Source organism: Heteronotia binoei, chromosome 21 (genome assembly GCF_032191835.1).
Source record: "Heteronotia binoei isolate CCM8104 ecotype False Entrance Well chromosome 21, APGP_CSIRO_Hbin_v1, whole genome shotgun sequence".
Classification (NCBI taxonomy): domain Eukaryota; kingdom Metazoa; phylum Chordata; class Lepidosauria; order Squamata; family Gekkonidae; genus Heteronotia; species Heteronotia binoei.
Window position 1 is genome coordinate 154,952,814 of NC_083243.1, and position 17,735 is coordinate 154,970,548.

Sequence of the window (17,735 nt, forward strand, 5' to 3'; positions counted from 1 at the left end):
ATCTGGCTAGATCATGCGCAAAATGTGTATTTGTATAAAAAAATGAGAAAGGAATCCTACTGAAGTAAAACCTCTCAGGGTCTAAATTCTACAAACATGTTTTTTTGGAACTGCTGATGCCAGCATGTGAGCTAATTACCATTTCATGGATGGTAAGTAGCTCCTGTCTTCTGTTACTGGAAGAGTTGCTTTTCACTTCCTCATAAACAAAGTCATACACATCCATCATGGCATCTTCAGCCTACAAAAAGAATAGACCAAGAGGAAGATTTTGTAAGTGCCAGCCATTTCTCAGTCTCAAATCACAGGTAATCACAATCAATATGCTGTGATACTACAGGAGTGCAAACAACAAAACACACATACAATGAAGTATGGGGTACAAAATTAAATTTATTGAAAACCATTCACATTTGCTTTATCAACTACTATGTTTCTCACCCTTGTGGCTGCAAAAATATATGTGAAAGTGTACAGGGCAATGCCAACCAAAAGTATGTCTTTAGAAACTGGGGATGGCAGCTCTTTGTCACTTCCTATGGCCAGCAAAGCCAAAATAAATTTTAAAAAGAGGGAAGTCATGCAAATGTGCCCAATCAGCATTATACTATACATGTAGTAGAGTTCCGTGTTTCTTGGTGCAGAATATGAATTCCCAGGGCACAGAATTGTAATTGAATTAGGGCTGAGTACACACATTCCTGTTCATATCCTCTCTTGAGAATGAATCAAGCTAGCAGGTAATGAAGTCACAGAGATACAAAAATCTCCCTAAGGTTTTAAACACCAGCTAGATTGACTTCACTGATAAAATATCTGAAATTAATTCACCTTTGCTTTAGAATTCAACACACATAAGGCATTCTTACCATGCAAAACAAATATTCAACCAAGTAAACCCGTCTAAAAGACTGATTCACACAACCTGAAAGAGTGTTGTTTGATTTGGCTTTTTTTAAATAAAAGGGAGTACACATAAACCTTCAGCTATATTTCCCTATTTTTCAAAACAAGAGTTCTTGCCACAAACCCCTTGAGTGAGGGGATTCTTGCCATGAAACAGACACTGCTGATTCTTGTATTGTTTCCAAGGTCTAGGAAATTTACAGTGCAATCCTCTGCATGTTTATTCACAATTCATTAGTGGTTTACTTCTACATAGAATTGCAGTCTTAACTAACCAAGTCTTATTGCATTTGCACATGGATTTGGGGCTTTCAAAAGTCAGCCATAATATTTCTCCAAATGGGATATTTAAAGAATTTAGGAAATACAAAAGCTCATCATCATGTTCCTATGAATTTTTTCTCAAGCAGCTTAAGGGTCCAAAATTTATGACTCGGTTTGGCAGGCCACCCTTATTGTCACAACTCTTGAGGGTTTTTGCAGCGCCTTCCCTGTATCATGGAGCCCCGAGGCGCAGAGTGGTAAAGCTGCAGTACTGTGGTCTGAACTCTCTGCTCACGACCTGAGTTCGATTCTGGCAGAAGCTGGATTCAGGTAGCTGGCTCCAGGTTGACTGAGCCTTCCATCCTTCCGAGGTTGGTAAAATGAGTACCCAGCTTGCTGGGGGGAAAGTGTAGATGACTGGGGAAGGCAATGGCAAACCACCCTGTAAAAAGTCTGCTGTGAAAACGTCGTGATGTGATGTCACTCGAGTCAAAAACGACTGGTGCCTGCACAGCGGACCTTTCCTTTTCCTGTATCATCCTTGTTCCTCAGCAACAGTGGCTAGGCCAGGTTCCTCTTCTCCTCACTATGGGGCCCTCCCTCTCTCACCCCAACTTCTGTGTTTTGTCATGACCAGGGCCATAATCCCAGGAGGACAACTATAAGAAGAAGAAGATGAAGATATTGGATTTATATCCCGCCCTCTACTCTGAAGAGTCTCAGAGCGGCTCATAATCTCCTTTACCTTCCTCCCCCACAACAGACACCCTGTGAGGTGGGTGGGGTTGGAGAGGGCTCTGACAGCAGCTGCCCTTTCAAGGACAACCTCTGCCAGAGTTATGGCTGACCCAAGACCATTCCAGCAGGTGCAAGTGGAGGAGTGGGGAATCAAACCTGGTTCTCCCAGATAAGAGTCCGCACACTTAACCACTACACCAAACTGGCTCTCTACACCAAACTGGCTCTCTGCACCAAACTGGCTCTCTATAATAGCAGGAAATACTGTCACCTCATGCACCAAATGACCAATGAACCAGAACCTCTCTCAGTGGTTGCTCTGCCTTTCCCACCAGATCTTGTGACTTATTTGAGAGATTTGGCAGGTTTGATATTTTCATAGATGCAGGAATAGTGGACGAGTTGTTTTTCTGATTCCAGAAATAGAGGTATGGTTGCCCTTATGACCTGGTGTCTGAATTTCTGAACCTCTGTACATTTTAAAGGCTGCAACTTGAAATTTGGTGAAAGCCAAACAATAATAAGTAGACCAGTCAGTAGAATGCTATATTATAATGCATGTAGAATAAAGATGAACACAGTTTATTATATGGCAATTTACCAGTGTATATATGTCATCATTTGGTAAGATAATCCTATACACTAGTTTGGTGTAGTGGTTAAGTGCATGGACTCTTATCTGGGAGAACCGGGTTTGATTCCTCATTTCTCCGCTTGCACCTGCTGAGATGGCCTTGGGTCAGCCATAGCTTTCATAGAAGCTGTCCTTGAAAGGGTAGCTGCTGTAAAAGCACTCTCAGCCCCACCTACCTCACAGGGTGTTTGTTGTGGGGGGGGGGGGAGGTAGAGGAGATTGTGACCGCTCTGAGACTCTGAGATTCAGAGTATAGGGTGGGATATAAATCCAAAATCTTCTTCTTCTTATAAATTGTCTCACCAAGTAGCCAAAATAGGTTAACCACCTATCTGATTAGAATAAAAATCCAGGGTCTAACTGATTCAGGGATGATATGTTGACTGTGGTAAATTGCAATGGGAAAGGGTTTGCCCTCATAATATAGTGAATCATATTCTAAATGTATCTTGAAAAATCTAAAGCATTGTTGTTTCAGAGAAATTGGGTCATGGGGGGGGGGGCGGGTTCTCAAAAAATCTCAGATCCGATTCCCAATACAGTATTTGAATTTGGGATTTTTCAGAATTTCTCCAGCAGCCCAGTTTAAACCAGTGCAAAGCTGAGCTTGTGGGGAACAATCTGCTCCCTGTGGGCACAGCCAATTCTGGCTGGACTCGCTTCTCCTGTAGCCCACTTTAAACCAGGCTGCAGGAGAAGAAAGCACAAAGCCCACCCTGTGGAGAGCAATTCTGGGGCTGGCTTCTCCTGTAGGCTGGCTACTCCTGTATCTCTGGAAGAAGCTAGCCCCAGCTTTAAACCGGGCTGCATGAGAAACCAGCTCCAAGCTGAGCCAGTGGAAACACTCTACTCTGATCATTGGGCTGCCTTCTGCAGTCTCTTTAAACTGCAGAACTTTAAAGGGACTGCAGGAAAAGTCCAACAAAAGCTTAGGGGCAGGATCTACCTGGTAATCCCCAAATATATTCAGGCTTTTTTCAGAATTTTGTTTTGTTTTTCTGAGAAAATCTGGATACATTTGGGTTGCTAAAATCTACCTCCCAAATACTGGTAATCCTGTATATATATAAAAGCCCTTTTGTGGTGGCAAAATGGAGCATCCTGATTGGTTGGGACTGTGCTGCATCAAACTTTGGCCCATCAAACTATCAACCAATGTCTGTTGAATTCCATTGGTTGAGGGTGGGAGGAGGAGGGAAACAATCACAGAAAGGTTTCAGGTTTTCACGGCTGGTAACATCATTAGGGTTTGTAGAATCTTTCGGGCTCAAGTGCCGTGTTCTACTGGAGAAAGTTTTTCTTCCAGACATTTCGTTCTTGGCTGCGGAGAACATCCTCAGTGGCGTTGCAGCCGGAGCAGGCGCTCTGACCTTCTTAGCTGCTGTGCATTGATGATTTTGCTTCTGATTTGTACAGACTGGCAAAAGAAAAACCTGTATTGGGAAAACCAGCAACAAAACTGGATAGAATGGAAAGACACATGATAGTAATGTAGGAAAACAGAAAGAAATGAAAAAGGCATATTCATCTCTAGTTAGGGATCTGTTGACTCCCAGGTACCATCGATGAATAATGGCTTCAAGTTCAACTATAGCCATTTCCATTTTATTTTTGATTTTCTCATATAAGCAATTTGTCATACATCCTGACCAGAACAATTTTTAGGAACGAACAGACATTTGCTTCCTGTGTTCTTCAGTGTTTGCATGATGAACTGAATATAAGATATTTCAAAACATAGAGACTTCTTAATACAATCAGAAGAAGTGCAAATACTTCTCTGAAGTCTACACTGATTGCGTTTATTATTGCCTGTTGTAAAGATGGCATGGAAGTGAGATGGAACTGCAACTGCTGAAGTTGTTCCCTAACATAAAGTGTATCTGTTCTCTATCCACAGGGGTCATTTTATTGAAAAATAGGTAGTAGAGTTCATTAGCATATCTCATTAGCATATGCTGCCCCCTCCCAACCAGCCAAAACCAACCTGACGCAAGAAAGGAGAGCCCTGGACAAGCAAGGTCTGCGTGGGCTGGCTAGAGATCCAGACAGACCAAGCAGGCCTTGCTCATCTGGGGCTTTCCTAGGCTACCCCGCATCCCACCGTCAAAAGGCCAGCAAGCCACCCACCACCCCAAATCACATAAGAAGTGGAGAAAGGATGGTGCGGGCTTCTTCAAGGGCTAATCAGGGCTGCTGGGGATGTGGCAAAGCTCCTGGTGACTGGCTGGCTGCTCTCCTAATTCAGGGATTGTTATGCAACTACACTTATGATTCAGTGCACAAGGTAGGTGGTGAGGAAGGGGGGGGGGGAATTGTCAGAAAGGTTCAGGAGCTGCACTCCTATGAGCTCCTGCTGAATTCAAGGCCTTCCAATCCATTTGTTCCCCTTCCAATCCACAGCTGCAGACTTTAACTGATTGACCTGCCTGTTCAGATGGCCTCTTTTTGGACTCCCACTGCCTTCTTTTCACACAGCCTCCCTTCTATGTGTCTCACCATTTTCTTGTTCCCAGTACATTCTAACAAGACACCATACTCCTTGCTCAACCTGAACTCTGGCCAATACCACTGCTTAAGAAAACCAACTCTGTTTCTGGAGGGGAATACATAGGAAGTGAGATTAATTTGCCTTGACCCATATCACTTTTATCAGGAGTGATTTTCACTTATCAGAAAAGAATATTTTGAATTAGTCAACATGGAATAACATTAAAGGGAGCCATTTTATTGCCAGAGTTCATTTACCTTTAATACTAGTAACTTCACAAGGGTAATGGTAGAATTAATCATAATGTTCTCAGCATGTGTATTTCTGTGCGGGTGAACAGCTCACAACTACATTCCTACCAGCTGATTTCTGGCTCCTAACTGTTACATACCTATAATCTTCCCAGAGTAGCTTTGATGGTTACAGGCAACATAATCAGTAACACAGCAGGTGCTGTTAGAAAAAACAGGGAAACTGACCACATGCTAATTAAAGATCAGGTGCTGAATGGGGCAAAAATAAAAGGCAGACACAATCAAATGTAACCATTACAGTACATTATCTAAGTGCCAGCAAACAATTAATTTTACGTATATGGGGTGGCAGACAGCTATGCTGATTTAAATTCACAGTTCATAATATATAGAGACCTCTCATAGTAAGTTGGCCTGAGATTGTTTCTTTGGCCCAACTGATCAGCTTCATATGATCCATAGCTCCTACTGCCAGCATTACAAATCTCAGACCAGCATCTTTGGTGCCCACAGTAAGTTGCTTACCCTGTTAAGGCAGAGGTCTTTTAGGCCTTCATCAGGATAGACTTTGCTCTTTTTTTTGTAGGCTGCCTGAAGAACTCTGTCTATGTCCTTTCTGAATGGTTACTGATAACTATGCTGGGAATATAAGCTTACAGGTCAGGAAATATTCTGCCTGGAGCTCCTGCTTTGTGCTTCCTGGTCAGTCTTTGTTACACAGCCTATCAAGGATCCCCAACCATTTTGAGTCTGTGGGCACCTTTGGCATTCTGACCTACTGTGTTGTGCAGAACCACAAAATGGCTGCCATGTAGGCTTGCCAGGTCCTCTTGCCAACAGGAGACTTTGGGGGTGTTTGGGGGGGGCAGGGATGTCCCACCCCAAATGATGTTTTGGATCAAGTGTTCCAAAAAACAGGAAGTGGGATGCGGCCATTTGAATGATCTCTTTTGCTATGGGGAAGTGAAAGGGAGCACTCAAATGACTGCCAGCCATTTAATGGCCAGTTTCACCCCCCCCACACTTCTAATGGGGGGGGGGAGCAAAACTGATTGCTGAAGCCTTGCAGCTGATTTAGGCTGTTAGCTTAAACTTGCTGCAAGCTTTCTCAGTGATCAAGTCCCTTGCAGCCTCCGGCAGGAGACTGTTTTTGCAAGCGCAAAGTGCGTGCAGTGTGATGATGTCACTTGGAGGTGATGTCACCATGCCAGTGACATCACGCGCCAGCCGCTCTAGGAGTGCCTGGGAAAACCATAGAGTTTTCCCAGATGCTCCTAGAGTGGCTGGCATGCAACGTCGCCAGTGCGATGATGTCACTTCCGAGTGATGTCATCATGCCAGCAATGTCGGGGAAGGATCCCCCTGCCAGCCCAGTGTGTCCTGGGTACCTCCAGGCTGGAGATCCCCAGTTGGCCCAGGACTCATTTTCTAACATCCACCAGCTACATGACGTTGTCATGGAGGAGTGGAAGAGGGCTCCAGTGGCAACCTGTGAAGCTCTGGTGAACTCTATGCCCAAGAGGGTTAAGGAAAATAATGGTGGCTACACAAAATATTGACACTTTGGGCCCCATTTGGACATTATCACTTAGGGGTGTACTCACTTTTGTTGCCAGCAGTTTAGACATTAATGGCTGTGTGTTGCGTAATTCTGAGGGGACAGCACATTTACACTGTTATACAAGTTGTAGACTCACTACTTTACATTGTAGCCAAGTGTCATTTCTTCAGTGTTGTCACATGAAATGATATACTTAAATATTTACAAAATGTGAGGAGGTGTACTCACTTCTGTGACATACTGTAGATGGGACTGGGATATATACCCAGGTGTACTTCTGAATCTAGCTTGGAGATAATTAACATTACCTGGTAAATAACATTATATATTAACCTCTGTTGAAATAAAAGAACATTTTCCTACAGTTAGCAACCTTATAGGGGCATGGGGACTCATGTTATGGTTTATGGGATGGCTATTTAATGTGGTGCTGAATTTAGTGCTGAATGGGGAAGCTTCTGGCCCTTTACTGAAAATCCCTTTCTCATTCTGTTTTCATAGATGGTATGCAGAAGAGGTTTGGCTTTTATCATAGTACTGTGCAGGAAAATGGAAGCTGAGAGGCAAGGGGTGCCTGGCTGAGGTACAGATGTCATCAACTTCACCCACCCTGGGCACTACTGATCAGTTTCTGTGTACTTGCACATTCCTGTGATAGTGGCACTAGTGTCTACAATGCTGCCTCTGCCATCTTTTGATGAGAACACTGGCTCTCCTTCCCTCGTTTCTGGTAGTTCTCTGGAGAACTGCAGCTGTTTAGCATTTTAATATTATCTAATATTATCTAATATCCCTGAAACAAATGACTGGAAAATTTCTTGCAATTCTTTACAATTGCATTACATGGGAGGTGTACTTCAAGAATGTTTAATGGATGTGAATGTAAAAGGAAGTCAATAGATCCCTTTCTCTCCCTGCTTTCATATATGCAGAGCACCTTGCTGCCTTTTACAGCCTTTCACTCAAGATCTGAAAGGTCCTTTTGGACTGAGCCGACAGACTGGAATCTCCAGTCACTGTCAAAGAGAATGAAATGGCTGGGTGGAATTGATTGCCTATTAATGGAAAATAAAAATACACCAACAAGGATTTCATTTTAAAGCAAATTAAGTTTGGTGTAGTGGTTAAGTGTCCAGATTCTTATCTGAGAGAACCAGGTTTGATTTCTCCACTCCCTCCACATGCACCTGCTGATGTGACCTTGAGTTAGTCACAAGTTCTTGCAGATCTGCTCTTTTCAAGAGCAGTTCCTGTCCGAGCTCTTTCAGCTCCACCTACCTCACAGGTGTCTGTTGTGAGGAGGGGAAGGAAAAGGAGATTGTAAACCACTCTGAAACTTCTTTGGGTAGTGAAGGGAGGGGTATAAATCCAATCTCTTCTTAAAGAGGAACACTCAGTAGTGACTCATGCTGCAAAATCCTTGGGCTGACCCAGCATGCAAAGTGGATATTCTGTCATTGAGCTATAGCCCCATCAAAACACTGAGCAAAGGAACACAGATGTTAATTGAAGCCTCTAGCCTTACTCCATGTGTAATGTGCTGAAAAGAGACTTTAAAGGAAAACCCTGTGGGAAGGTTCCCCAAGAGGTTGCCTATCCCAGCATATGATGGCTGCCTTAGAAAAAGCAAACCTGAGAAAATGGTTTCTGGAAGATACTGGGATGAAGTGGTAGCCAACTCAAGGGGCCCATCTTTCTGCTACTTCCATCTCCCCTCTCCCCTTCATCTCCAAGACTGTGTTCTCGATCCCAAATTTGAATTTCATTTCTGATTCTCATTGGAATTTCCTTGGATCCAATAAATCATGAATCAACTAATGTATTCAACAGACTGTATGCATAATTTACAATTTCATTCTGGCTCTTTCATTTTAAAGTGCTAAGTGTTTCCTGTAACAAATTAACCATGTCACAGATATAATCCTGCTTGACAGCATATCAAATGTAACATTCAAAGTTTTGACTTTGGAAAGGCAATAGAAAAGTGGTAGAGACTTTGATGGTACATATAATAGCCTAAGAGGATAAAATATTTATCTTACTTTAGCGGCATTTTTAATGTATTTTTCAGTATTCTTTATAAAATTTGCTGCATCAGGCTTTATGAAAGATCTCCATGTAATTTGCTACATGCCATGGAACATAATGTTCAATTTTTTATTATTCTGAAAAACAGAGAATCATGTAAAGAATAGGACATATTTATGCCTGAATTACATATGCAACTCAATATGAAGTTGCACAATTTGTTATTTCACAATGTGAAATTTTCTCTTCTCCCATGATGGCTGCATCAATTTAAATTTAGCCTTAAAATCCTTCTACAGCTCGAGCCTCACTTCTAAACTTACTCTGCTTTTTAAGTAGTGGACTCTCCACAAATTTCTCAATTTGCATTCACTTTTTGAGAAGTTTCCTTGTGATTCCTCAAAAACATCTTAAGGATTTTTCAGGTGCTGTAAGGTTTTGCCAGTTTTTGACTTCAGGAACTCAAACACGTATGAAAATGGGCAAAGTTTTAATGAGAGTCACGTAGAGCAGTGACCTTCTGCTGAAGAGCCACTGCTGAGAATACAAGAACTCGTGGGCATTCAATGAAATTTGCTGAGCAGTCGGGTTAGAACGGATAAAAGGAAGTATTTCTTCACCCAAAGGGTGATTAGCATGTAGAATTCACTGCCACAGGAAGTGGTGGCGGCTACAAGCATAGACAGCTTCAAAAGAGGAATGGATAAGCATATGGAGCAGAGGTCCATCAGTGGCTATTAGCCACAGCATATTATTGGAACTGTCTGGGGCAGTGATGCTCTGTATTCTTGGTGCTTGGGGAGGGGCAAAGTAAAAGGGCTTCTAGCCCCACTTGTGAACCTCCTTTTCTTTGACCACTTTGTGACACAGAGTGTTGGACTGGATGGACCATTGGCCTGATCCAACATGGCTTCTCTTATGTTCTTATTGCCTGAATCCACTCCAGGATTTAGTGTGAGCAGGAACAGAGGAATAGCAAGTAGTTATTAACTGCAGCTCCACAGAGGGAAGGACTTGACTTATTAAACTGTGCTCCTGTATAAGCCTTCTTATTCTGATGCCTAGAGTTAAGAATGTAACTGGCAAATTTGAACCATAAGCTTCCACATTTCATCAACAACATCACCACTCCAGTAGCTATTTTTTAGCAGACAAATGCACAGAATCCTTGTAAATAACCACATACCTGCTTTTTATGCCTCTATTTGTTTCTGTAGTGTGTGTGCACGTGTTAAGTGCTGTCAAGTGACCCCCAAACATCCTATTGTTATAACAGCCTTCTTTAGGTCTCACAAACTGAGGTCCACTCCCTCCACATAAAACCAGCTGGGTGACCTTGGGTCAGTCACAGCTCTCAGAGGTCTCTCAGCCCCACAAAATAATTCTAGCTCACTACCTAAAAGAGTTAAAACTAAAAACTGCCAGACAATCTTCAGATCTCCTGACTATATTATGCAAAATGCCATACTCCAATGGCTTTCCACATCACCCTATGTCCATGCTTTGGAACTACTCTTTATCAGATGGAAGTTAAAAATGAGTGCAGTTTTTCAAAAAATCTCATGATGTAGCTAAATATGATACTGATAAATGTGTATGATCAAAATCCACAGAAATGTTTAGAAGGCCGTTTTTATAAAAGGATTAGAACCACAGCATAATGGAACAGTTTAAGAGGATATTGTTTTAAGAACCACACTAGAGCATTGTTTAATGTACATGTCACTTTGCTTTGCCTGATTTTCTACTTTTGTAATCCACGCTCTCAATTATGGTCATGCTTTAGACAGGTTTGTGTTTGCCAATTGTTTTATAATTCTGTAATTCTAGTACTGTTCCATTGTTTAATGTGTGCGTTTTGCTATCTGGTTGAATTTTTTTCTGTACTATTTGTGCAAACTGAAGAGACATAACATGTCATGTGAGCTTTTGCCTTAAGTATGGGTTTCAGAACATAAGAAAAGCGGCCAGTAGAAGGGTGAATGAAACACAGACTAAACCTAGGACCTATGTTGCTGCACCTGTTGGATTTCAGACTGCAACCCAAGCAACAAGTAGCACATTTATTGATACTGTACACATCTATCAACAAAAGGATACAGACAGTGAACTTGGTACCATTACAACAATTGGAAATTAATTTGTATTTTGAGTTGTGCTGTCTTCATGGACATTTGTACGAATTTTGGTGACGGACATGAATAGGATATAAGAAATTGTGGAGCAATTATTTGCAATATATAAGTAACATAATGGTTATTTCAGTTGTTACTAATCCCCAGCTGGGGGCAGGGGATCCTCTAGTTTGGAGGTCCTCCCCCTGCTTCAGGATCATCAGAAAGGGGGGGGGATGTCTACTGTGCACTCCATTATACCTTATGGAGACTAGATTCATGGGTTATCTTTGGCTCTGGGGGTGTTTTTTGAAGTAAAGGCACCATATTTAAAGCATAGCATCCAGTGCCTCTCCTCAAAACACCCCCCAAGATTAGGGGGTCCAATTCTATGAGCCCTAAAAGAAGGTGCCCCTATCCTTCAATGTTCCAAATGGAGGGAAGGCATTTAAAAGGAGTGCTGTCCCTTTAAATGTGATTGCTAGCACTCCCTTAGGAGTTCAGTCGTGCTTGTTGCACCCTTGCTCCTGGTTTCACCCTGAAACAGTCAGATCTGGCAACCCTAATGTTTTCTGATAATCAATTTCCCTGAGGCAGAATAGTGTTTGTGTAGGCCAAAACAGCAGTCATTAGAAGCTCAAGCAATAGTTCATAAATAGCGCTAGATAATATGTTTGCCTATTTTGGTTTTGTGTTTTGTTTTTTGTTTTTTTAAAAAAATCAGCCATGCTATGTGCTTTCCATCTGGATGGATGCTGGAACTTTGCATAGCAATATAATATTAACTAGCTACTGAAACTGATTTTATTGTGATTTTATTGTAATTCTATTGTGATTTTATTATTATCTATATTGATGTACTCCACCCTGAGCCCCCATGGGGGAATGGATGGAATATAAACAAACTCCTCTTCCTCTTAGGATAATGCCCTAGCAGAGCATTTCAAAGCAATAGGAGGCCCACAAAAGATACATCACTGAGGTAGTCTAGTGAAGATTTCAGTATATTAACAATATTCATGTAAAAGCTGCTATTAGAAGGAAGTTGGTATTCTGTAGTTTTGCTTTAGCAGTTTGAAAGGCATTCGGCTCTGATTTATTTATTTGGTGTTTTTAATATTATGTACAGTATGTGTCTTTCTCTGTGTGTCTGCATCTGTAAGTCATGGTGACTTTTGGTGACTGACCCCTACTGGAGGCCTGGAGGATATTTAGAGAGGTAGCTGAATAAGGCCTGCCTCTATCATCCTGACTGCTGGTATTACAAGGAGGTCTCTCACCCAAGCACTAACCAGAGTGGACCCTCTTAGCTTCTGAAATCCTATGAAATTGGGCTTTCTGGGCTATCCAGGTCAGGGTGCTCTCATTGTTTACTGACAGGAAATTACAAGCAGTTCCTTATATCTAGACAATTCATTGCTCACAAGGAAGGGTGGCCTATAAATAGAATATAATAAAAAATTATAATATTAATCTATTTCCAATGTGTCATTTTGGATCACCCTATGCACTTCCATTTTATATATCATAGAGATGAGCGTGGGAAGAAGTCCTTATTGGTTACTTAAGGGAGGTAAAATATGTATTTATTTATTCCTATGGCCATAACCTGGGTATCTGACCTGTGTTTGTGGCAGTATTTCAACTTTTGCTTCAAACTGTGCTTTTCATTTCCTGGGAACTATTACTAACTTGATCTTAAAGAACAATATATATCGCATTTCTGAAAGTAACTGATCATGACAAAACACTTCATTTGTAATAGAAGCTCACAGCTGTTCCAGAAAACAATCAGCTGGAAAACAAAGAAAATCCCCATCAATTTCCGGATTTATACCATTTCCTCTCTTAAGTGGTCACTGAACAATGTTTGAGGAACTAGCTTTGCTCAAAGTGGATGCTTAGGTATCTGGGTTGTAAAGATAATGCTCTAAATCCTCTGCATCTGGATATCTATGACCCTACCTATGGGATGGGTTAAAAAGGGGAAATGGCCTGATTATTTACAGCTGTGCATAATTCCCCCAGAGAGTTATGGGTCAGGATTAAGTTGTATTGACAGACTGGGTTAAAGTTGTGATATTGGACCAGAAGTGACAAAATAACACATAGGAGCAACAGGGGCATGAAAAGGTGCTTCTGTCAAATACTTTTCCTTCTCTTCCTGCAAAATGTGTAATAACTCCTGGTTGCATCAGCTGTATTTTCTTACAGGCCACATGTGTCATCTTGACCTTCAGCCTCAAAAGCTGCAGTTTATCAAACCCCTATCAATATATCTAATTCTTATTATGGCCAGTTCTGTGGATATTTAAATCTGGAGACTGGAGTCATGAGGAAACAAGAGAGATATTTCTAAAAATCTGGAAAAAGCCATAAGTATGAAGAGGAATATACCATTTTAAAAAAGGGATTAAATTCTCCAAAATGATAGAAGCAATTCTTGTAGGGTTAAGAAACAAATGTCTTCTCTGTGCCTGTTGCTAGGCAATCACAACAGTATTATTAGCCTTGAAGCCTTAGTTTCAGTGCTGTTTTGGCCTTTGACAGAGGACTCATTGGGGCCAGGCCCAGCAGTAACCACCAGGAGACTCACTAGCACATGACCTGCATGATTCAACTAGGTCCTGCTGCTTGGTACTTGTTCAATGGCAGCTGCACCACAAAAGCCTGTGTGGTATAGAGTATCAGGATAGGATCCAGAGGATGGAAGTTCAAATCCCGACTCTGCCATGGAGGCTCAATGGGTAACCTTGGTCCACCCATGCATTTTCAGTCTAATCTACTTCACTGGATTGTTGTGAGGATAAAATGGAGAAAAGGAGAATGATGTAAGTTGCTTTGGATCTCCATTGTGGAGAAAGGTGGGGTATACTACATTTGCTCTTAGCCAGAAGCTCAAGAAGCAATGAAGAGAAAGGTATATAAATAGGGTTGCCAAGTCCAATTCAAGAAATATCTAGGCACTTTGGGGACAGAGCCAGGAGCAAGGGTGTGACAAGCATAACTGAACTCCAAGGAAGTTCTGGCTATCACATTTAAAGGGACAACACACCTTTAAAATGCCTTCCTTCCATAGGAAATAACAAAGGATAGGGGCACCTTATTTTGGGGCTTATAGAATTGGACCCCCTGGTCCAATCTTTTTGAAACTTGGGGGGTATTTTGGGGAGAGGCACTAGATGCAATACAGAAAATTTGGTGCCTCTATCTCAAAAAACAGCCCCCCCAGAGCCCCCGATACCCGCAGATCAATTCCCCATTATTCCCTATGGAAATCGTTCTCCATGGGAAATAATTGCCCAGTAGACATTTCCCCCTCCCCACTGCATTCTGATGACCCTAAATTGGGGGGGGGCTCCAAACCCTCTCTCTCACACACACAGACACACTTACTGGGTCTGGTTCCTCCACAACGACATCTGAAAAGGGGTTACACTTAAGGTTGCCAATCCCCAGGTGGGGGCAGGGGATCCCCTGGTTTAAAGGCCCTCCCCCCACTTCAGGCTCATCAGAAATCAGGGGGAGGGGAAGGAAATGTCTGCTGGGAACTCTATTATTCCCTATGGAGATTTATCCCCATAGAAAATCATGGATAATTGATCTGTGGGTATCTGGGGCTCTGGGGGGGGGCTGTGTTTTGGGGCAGAGGCACCAAATTTTCAGTATAGCATCTATGCCTCTCCTCAAAATACCCCCCAAGTTTCAAAAAGATTGGGCCAGGGGGTCCAATTCTATGAGCCCCAAAAGAAGGTGCCCCATCCTTCATTATTTCCTATGGAAGGAAGGAATTGAAAAGGTGCACCGTCCCTTTAAATGGGATGGGCAGAACTCCCTTTGGAGTTCAATTATGCTTGTCACAGCCTTGATCTTGGCTCTACCCCTAATGTCTCCTGGCTCCACCCGCAAAGACTCCTGGCTCCACCCCCAAAGTCCCCAGATATTTCTTGAATTAGACTTGGCAACCCTAGTTACGCTGCTCTCTCTCTCTCTCTCTCTCTCTCTCTCTCACACACACACACACACACACACTCTTACAGCAAAACAAACTGAGGGACTGTGTTGCTGACCTTTCCAATGAAGTACATCCTGCTCAACTTTAAAGGCACACACACACACATTTTGAAACTGACTTATTTGCAGGTTTCTAAACTTGCCTGAGATCTAGAGTTGCATGGTGGCTGTGGGGGCCGGGCTTCCCTTGACAGCCAGCTGGCTGGGGGCAGGGGGAAGCCTGTAAAACCGGGGGATCCCCCGCTGGGACCTGGGGATTGGCAAGCCTATGTATAAATGAACTAATTAACAATAAATATAGCCGATGACAGGGAGCTAGGATTGCCAGCCTCCAGGTGGGGACCTGGTGATAACCATGTCTAAAATTGTTTTTGCTACACAATATTTAATTGTTATTCTACCACTGAACACTATTGCTGATTCACTGAATTAGATATTTTGCTTAACAGAGTTATAATTGAAACAATGTACAGTCATATTACAATGTATTGCAGAATTCACAATAACTCTTTCTACATATAACATAATATTCATAAAGTCCTTGTAATCCAATTAAATATACAAAGTCCACCAGAGAACCGTCAGTGCCATTTGATTGAGTAGTTGATCAGACTTAAACAAAATATCTAATTCAGTGAATCAACAATAGTGTTCAGTAATAGAATAACGGTTTAATATTGTATAACAAGAACCATTTTAGACATGGTTATCTCCAGGTTCTCAATCTTCCTTTGTTTTTCCCCCTTCTTTGCCACAGCCTCCAGGTAGGGCCTGGAGATCCCCCTATTTTACATCTGATCTCCAGCTGGCAGAGATCAGTGGTTATTTGGCCGACCTTGGCAAATAGAAGGGGAAGACACGGAAGTTGTGACAGACTTCACATTTCTGGGATTCAAGATCACTGCAGATAGTGACTGTAGCCATGAAATTAAAAGACATTTGCTCCTTGGGAGGACAGCTATGGCAAACCGAGGCAGTATAATAAAAAGTAGAGACATCACCCTGCCAACAAAAGTCCATATAGTCAAAGCAATGGTATTCCCAGTAGTAATGTATGGCTGTGAGAGCTGGACCATAAGGAAGGCCGAGCGCAGAAGAATAGATGCTTTTGATCAAATCAGTCAGTCCTAAGGGAAATCAACCCTGACTATTCTCTGGAAGGTCAGATGCTGAAGCTCAAATACTTTGGCCACCAAATGAGAAGGGAGCACTCCCTGGAGAAGATCCTGATGCTGGGAAAGCCAGAAGGCAAAAGAAGAAGGGGACGGCAAAAGATGAGATGGCTGGACAGCGTTACTAATGTAACAAACATGAATTTGAGCAGACTTCGGAGAATGGTGGAAGACAGGAGGGCTTGGTGTGATTTTGTCCATGGGGTCGCAAAGAGTCGAACTCGGCTGTGCAACTGAACAACAACAAAATAGTGCAATTGGATTCCTGCACATACATCTGAGTGCTTGTTTCTGCCCTACTACTCTACTTGGCAGGCAACTGGTACATAGATCTCCCCACCACACCCAGAAGCAATAGAGCACTATATGTGTGTGTGCAAAATCAGCAACTAATGATCACCAGAAAAAACCCTTTAGTGATGTTATCAGAGATTACACAGACAGTTAAATCAGTCACAAATCATGCAAAGCACTCATAAATACAATCTTTAAAAGTAACTCCACTGTTCAGTGTTTCTCTAAGCAGTTCTTAGCAACATTAATGGTTGCTGATCTGTTTGCATGGGCATTGTTTTGGCACAAGTGAAGTTTTGAAAAAAAAAACTAATACAAACTTCTTTGGAAGAACTCTGAGTCATTCAGCGGCAAACTGACAGACTGGCTCATTTCTGGTGTCAGTTGAACAAAGTAAACTTGATTGTTGACCATATTCAGCACAAAATATAAAGCATCCCAATTTTCTCCTCTTTTGAGAGTCAACAAATGACAGAAACTCAGGGAACAGTCCTAAAATACGGAGCTTACATTTGAGATTGAATCTCTATTGTGAAACACAGAAATCAGGGCATTTAAAAATGTAACCCAGAGGCTTCAGGTAAAGGTGGAAAGCCAACTTCCAAGACTGGTATTCCATTCTGGTCTGTAGCTACAGTGGGGCATCCTGTGGTCATGCCCCACAAGTGAATGACTGCCAGTGAGTCGGCTGTCCAAGAATGCTCTACTGAGAAGGCAGTCAAGGGACAGGGCAGCAAATGCATCAGTTCCTGGAAAAAGATAGCTCAGAGGGCATTTAAATGCCTTTTGAGTGCCTTTCCATGGACACGAAAGCTTAGAATGGCACTCAAGAGTGGTACCTTCAAAACTTCTTCAGTTATTCCCCTTTCTGCTAGGCTACTCCTGCTGTATACCATCTTTGCCATGGTGAGTCTTTCAAAAGCATCCTCATGAGCCTTTGGGAAACATGACCTAGATGATATACAGCAGGACTGGGCTATCAGAAAGTGGGATTGTTGGAGATGTATTGAAGACACCACTCTTGAGTGCCCTTCTAAGCTTTCTTGCCCCATGGTAGGGAACTCAAAAGGGATTTAAATACCTTCTGAAGGCACTTACATACCCTCTGAGATGTCTTTTCCTAGGGTCCATAATGCCCCACCCCAGTTCCACAGCCCCCTGAAGCCACATTTTCTGGCTATGGGACTGATTCCATTGATCCAATACCCAATTCCAATGGGAGGACCACAAAGGCTGAACCATGAGGAATTCCATTAATTTTCCAA

The 17,735-nt window shown here is 42.3% G+C and overlaps 1 protein-coding gene across 1 annotated transcript in view; it reads right to left on the bottom strand.

Annotated features, from left to right (window-relative positions):
• The window catches only part of TSPAN32 (tetraspanin 32), a 78,167-nt gene that overhangs the window by 26,408 nt on the left and 34,024 nt on the right, over window positions 1-17,735 (bottom strand). Inside the window, exon 5 of the mRNA XM_060261999.1 lies at window positions 140-241. Within this exon, the coding sequence (XP_060117982.1) occupies window positions 140-241 (102 nt within the window). The remainder of the gene's footprint in view (window positions 1-139; window positions 242-17,735) is intronic.